Below are 6,350 nucleotides of genomic sequence, written 5' to 3'. Positions count from 1 at the left end.
CAGAACCAGGTATTTATTATAGAAAACATAGACCACACCCAGAGGGCTGTGCAACAGCGCTCTGGGTGCAGGCTTAATACCATATATGGTAACACGAAAACTTTGGGGGAGAAAAAGGCTCATATGTCCCTGCAGTGGGTCACATATCCCCACACTGGCCCAAACTAGTTTAAACCAGCTATGGTGGACAATGGATATGTTTTGCAAACACACACACACACACACACACACACACACACACACACACGCACACACAGTTAATCATGGATAATTTCATATTCTAACTATCGTTTAATCATTTAACTATAACTAATAAAGTAATAAAAACCACACAGACTATAACATATCTTACATATCCGCCCTGTTGTGGGTTTGGAAAACATCAAGCAGACGGGCGTCTTCACAGGTTTACCCGGTGCCATCATAGGACCAAAACAACAGGGATGACCACCGTGAGGTGGGGCGAAAACCCGACAGCTAGTACGGGAAAAATTCCCCACCGTCCCCCCCTGCTGGGGCGAACATCGATTCTGATCCACGGTGATCTGGAGACAGTTCAGGGTGTATGTACAACTGATGACCCAAAACCATGGTGTTGAAAATAGGGCTTTAGGTCTCAGTGTGTGTTTGGAGTTGGTAAGGGAGGGTCAGAGGTTACCAGCACATAACCCTCCAGTAGCAGTGAACCTTTACCGCTCACTGTGATGATGGGAAGGTGTGGCAGGGTCTTAGTCCATCAATGGGGCAGATGGGGAGAGACCCATAACATGGAGTTGGTACTCTGGGGAGGCCTGAACCTGCATAGCACCGATGATCATGTTGTCTATGCCTTTCTTCACACAGGGGACGATGCAGCAGCAGGCAAGACCAACGACCAGCAGCACAGCCAGAAGAGGGAGACCCAGACGTAGCAGGAATTGGAACCAGGAGCCTTGGAACAGCCAGTCCCACCCGGATGAATGGACATTGGACTCGTCAGCTGACATGGCACCTTCCAGGTTGCGGAGTGTTTGCAGGGCGTCTTCGATGGACTCCGAGGAGTTATTAGGTATGTATGTACAGCAGGTAGCACCCACCATAGCACACACACCACCTGTGGAAGCTAAAATCGTATCTAAAGCCATACGGTTCTGAATAGCCATTTGCGCGGTGGCCGCTGTTCTAGCATTCATTTTGTTATTAACAGCTAAAGATGCATTAAGAAGCATGTGAAAGCGGTATTGGAGGGTCTCTACCATAAGGGAATTCTTACCCACGCCTATATTAGGGAAAAGAGCATGAACGACTTTTTGACTAGTTGACCAATATCTATGTTCGGGAGGGACATCTGAGCCCCATATTGCATCATGAGGTGTGAAGGTTATAATCTCACGACGAGAACGACTAGGCATTGTCATATGAACTATGAAAGACCCATCTGTGACTGCTACTGGTACACAAACGGCTGACATATTAATTGGAGGGGAAGGATAAACTTTATCACCGCACTTCAACCAAACACCGTCTCTAGCAAACATTGGGACAACCGTACGAACGTTCTGAACGGTAGCACAATGGTTTATGTCTACTGATGGTAGACCTTTGGTGTTAGTTGGTGGACCAATAAATCGTACGCATAACGGATAGCAGCGAGTATAATTACCACAGGGGACATCATTCGTGTTTAGGTGTTTAGCAGCCTGACCTAGGGGTTCGAGGGTCTTTAGCACTGGTAGAACAGGAGGGCACGGGGTCGCGGACTTATTTTGTAAACATTCTAGTACTTTCTTTGAGTCAGGGACTGGAAGGGACACAGACAACAAAGTTGGGGATTTTACAGCATGCGGCAGATGTGAGCAAACATAGCAACTATCATTAGTTACTGTTCGTGCAGATAGTTCTACCATACGGTACCAAGAATTAGCGCGCAGACGATGATGGACGTGATTATTCTGTTCAGACAGTAATGCGAGTAACGAGTCAGGTTCTTCTGTTGGCATAGGTTTTGCATTTATAACTCGTATATTCTGTCTAACCTCAGGTGATAACACTATGTCCATGCGTGGTTTAACTACAATGGGAGTGGCCGGAGGTGTAATACAAATATCTACCCAAAAGATGGGATCTGTCCCTTGTACGTCAGGGCCGAATCCCATAAGCAAACAAGAAGGAGGTACCGCGGTGGTGTTAACGGTTAGGAGTAGGATTTTTTGTTTCTGAACAATTGTTTTTCGCAATGACAGATATGCCGCTGTAACGGTACGTGTAGATGGTGTGAGGGGCCATGTAATAGGGGTGTAGCTTGTATGGAGGAGTACCTCAGACCAACCATGAGTAGACCATGATTGGTCTGCTCCCCGGACTTGCATGTACCATTCATAATTTACATAGTCCTTACCATGTTTCCATGGTGTGTAGCCTTTATTAGCCAGAGCCTCTAGTGGAATTGTAACGTCACTTAAAATGTCCGGTATTTGTGGTATGCACATAACGAGGTTAAAGCCCCCGGGGCATCTACCTATGTAATCATACCAAGGTGAGCTTAGAGCCCCTGCTAGCACTTCCTGGGATCCCACGAGGAGGAGGAGGAACAACAGATCCATCTCTGTGTTACTAGGGTGTATCACCTGCTGTGGTGGGTTTCTGTACCTTTTTCCCGTGTGATTGGTGTATCCACGTCTGTCTTTCAGCTATCTTAAATGCAGTTGGTGTGGTTAGCAGAACTGTGTAAGGGCCGTCCCACCGTGGAGTACACCAGTGTTTTCTCTTAATCACCTTGATGAGGACCCAATCACCAGGACGAAGGGGATCTGAAACAGGTAAAGAGAGACTAGGCAGTGTATTAGCTTCAACAATTTCAGCATCTGTGAATAATTTAACCATCCATTTTGTTATTGGATCCAACTCTCCCTCCTGATCCTGCACCCACTTAGAACTGGTGAGGGGTAGGTGAAAAGGTCGTCCTGTGACAACCTCAAAGGGGGTCAAACCCTGTGTGTTTGGTGTTATGCGCATGTACATTTCTACCAGGTTAACACACTCTGGCCAGGGCCTGTTTGTTTGTTCTACAGCTTTTTTTAATCTGTTTTTAATGGTACCATTGTTGCGTTCTACCAATCCAGCACTAGCCGGGTGGTAGGAGCAGTGATGTTTTAATTCAATGCCCATGGCCTCTGTCAGCAGGAGTATTACTCTGTTAACAAAATGGGGTCCATTGTCGCTCCAAATCTGTCGTGGGATGCCATGTTGAGGTATTATTCGTGTCAAAAGGGCCTTTGCCACTGTCATTGCATCATTTGTTTTAGCGGGCACTATGGTGACCCATTTTGAGAATGAGTCCACCAGAACCAAACAATACGTATACCTCTGAATAGTGTGCAGTGTTATGAAATCCATCATAATGACCTCAAAAGGATATGTACCAGCTGGCGTCTTACCCCGAGGGGGGCCTAACATTACCCTGAGGGTTATGACGACAACAGATGATACACTGACGACAAAAGTTTTTAAAATGGGTTTGGAGTCCTAGTGGTATATGAAATGACTGTTTGACTATATCTACCATCCCTCCTGTTGAGACATGGGCCAACCCATGGCTCATTCTAGCAACGACGTCAAACATACATCTAGGCAAACACGGCTTGTCATTTAACATAAATACTCCAGAGTCATTTTTAACAGCACCTTCAGTCACCCATTTTGTTTTATGTGAATCCAAACCATCCCTGCGCTGTACTATGAAGAGGAATGGAGAAAAATGCATTACTTAAATCAATTACAGTGAACCATTTTTGATGAGGTTGTAATTCATTTAACAATGTGTGTGGGCCTGGTACATTTGGAGCTCGTGATTTAACAGCCTGATTTACTGCTCTTAAATCATGTACCATCCTCCAGCCCCCCTGTGGCTTTTTTACAGGGAAGATGGGGGTGCTGCATTCAGCTGAGTCATGTTCCTGTAACACGCCTGCAGTCAGTAAATCATTAATTACAGGCTTTATTCCTCATCAGGCGTTCTAGTACGATATGGCTTTTTTCCCTGTCTTTTAAACCCTGAGCGTTCGCTCATTAGAGCTGCAGCCATGGCCTCAGCCAATACATTAACATTAGCTGATTCAGTTTTTGCTTTCTTTTTCTCAGTGACTTCATAAGCATGTTCGGCCCATTCCATTAGCTCTGGAACAGTGAGGGTACGGTGTGTGACACAGTTTGCTTTTATGAAATCTGACACGTTTGGCAACAAACCACTAATTAACCACATTTTTAGCTGTATTTGGTATGGATTATCCACCAGCGGAGAATGAGGAAGCCCGCTATTAGTCCTAAAAACCGTTTCTAAACGGGCACGATATTCCATTGGCGTCTCGTCTGATTTCTGACGACACGCACTTATTTCTTCGTGGCTTGGGGGTTTTGTGTAAGTCGCCCTAGTCACAGGTCCCTTTGTTTCTTGTCCTGCAACTGCTCCCCCCTCTTGTAAACCCCCTGCGGCCCCATTCTGTTGCTGATTTGTCTCCTCAACTCTACGCGGTACACACACGGTCTCATCAAAAGGCTGTATTTTAGCTGCTGCTAACTTCCCTGCAAACCCACAATTTTTGTACCAATCTTCTAAATAGCAACAACTACCGGGATACTTTCTCTGCATGAATTTCACATCATTATTTTCCATCAATGCTTTACGCTGCGCGTTACCCATGTTCTCAGCACGGGATTTACAGACACCGTTACAACAAAGAAACACCACAAAGAAACAACACACAAAGAAACAACACACAACAACTCCCGTCTGCCCTCTGTCCCTTTACCACGCCGTGTGAGTTTTACGTCACCCACCACGGTCTCCACTCCCCGTTGTACGTCACGGGTACTATGGTGAAAAGAAACAAAGAAACAACACACAAAGAAACAACACACAAAGAAACAACACACAACAACTCCCGTCTGCCCTCTGTCCCTTTACCACGCCGTGTGAGTTTTACGTCACCCACCACGGTCTTCACTCCCCGTTGTACGTCACGGGTACTATGGTGAAAAGAAACAGCTTCTCACCTCGTCAGTGTTCTCCCTGGTTCGTGGGACCCGTCACTCCCCGTCCGGGTCGGTGCTGGAACAAGCTGTGACCACCCCTGCAAAGGAGGGGGTGCCGGCAGTTTTACTAATGGTCCGGTTGCGCCCGCACCGATCCAGACGAAAAGATGTAAGGTCCCGGGTTGCGGCACCAGTGTATGTTAGGTCTAAATACGTTAAGACCGTTGCTAAAATGTGAATGTTGGGTCTAAATACGTTAAGACCGTTGCAATCACAACTCAGGGAGAAAAACACTATCTGACTTAAAAGGCGACCAGAGGCAGAGAGGTGCGAGCTGCAGCTCGGAGAAAAACCCAACAAAAAGAGACACAAAAGTCCGATATAAGTTGGATTGCTCTGATGGTGATGCCTCAGAACCAGGTATTTATTATAGAAAACATAGACCACACCCAGAGGGCTGTGCAACAGCGCTCTGGGTGCAGGCTTAATACCATATATGGTAACACGAAAACTTTGGGGGAGAAAAAGGCTCATATGTCCCTGCAGTGGGTCACATATCCCCACACTGGCCCAAACTAGTTTAAACCAGCTATGGTGGACAATGGATATGTTTTGCAAACACACACACACACACACACACACACACACACACACACACGCACACACAGTTAATCATGGATAATTTCATATTCTAACTATCGTTTAATCATTTAACTATAACTAATAAAGTAATAAAAACCACACAGACTATAACATATCTTACACAGGTATTTGGGAACAACGTGTCTAAGGTTGAGCCCAGTATGAGTGTTATCCCACAGCCCAAGGCCAGTGCATCCATGACAAATGTATTTCCAAGTACCGCCACTGCAAAACCCAAGAGCCGCCCCCGGGCCCGAAGAAGCAGTCAGGCCAGCAGCAAGAGCAGGCAGCCTAAGGGCCCCCGGCGACCACCCCACGGCCAAGCAGTCCCCCGAACGCCCCCAAGATCCCAAGCCGAGAGGCAGCCATCGCCCCCCCATACACACCCGAGAAAGCCCCAAGGAGCCAAGGACCCAGCGCACCACGCCACCGATCCCACCCCCAACCCCCACCCCCCCCCACCCCATCGAACCCCCCACCCCCCCCACCCACCCCCGCGCCCAACCCCCCGAGGGGAGGGCCCAGAGAACTCCCTGCCCGAGGCCCCAGCGGAGGAGCCGAAGCCCACACCCAGCAGACGACCAGAACCGCGCCGAACAGGCAGCCAGTGGGCACCCGCCGGCGAGCCCAGAGCCAGCAGGGGCCCGACCCCAGGCCAGAAGGACCCGGAACGGATGCAGCACCAGGAGCAGCCCGCC

The 6,350-nt window shown here is 47.9% G+C and overlaps 1 protein-coding gene across 1 annotated transcript; it reads right to left on the bottom strand.

Moving 5' to 3' along the window:
• Nucleotides 1-256: 256 nt before the first annotated feature.
• Nucleotides 257-5,321, bottom strand: LOC114471648 (uncharacterized). Its single transcript, XM_028460515.1, has 2 exons — nt 5,032-5,321; nt 257-2,789 (listed from the first exon to the last, which is right to left on the bottom strand). Exon 2 carries the CDS (start codon nt 2,580-2,582, stop codon nt 729-731), a length of 1,854 nt encoding a protein of 617 aa, XP_028316316.1. The 5' UTR covers nt 2,583-2,789; nt 5,032-5,321; the 3' UTR covers nt 257-728.
• Between the last annotated feature and the right edge of the window lie 1,029 nt (nt 5,322-6,350).

This window comes from Gouania willdenowi, chromosome 10 (genome assembly GCF_900634775.1).
Source record: "Gouania willdenowi chromosome 10, fGouWil2.1, whole genome shotgun sequence".
Lineage (NCBI taxonomy): Eukaryota > Metazoa > Chordata > Actinopteri > Blenniiformes > Gobiesocidae > Gouania > Gouania willdenowi.
This window is presented reverse-complemented; position numbering and strand designations above follow the sequence as displayed.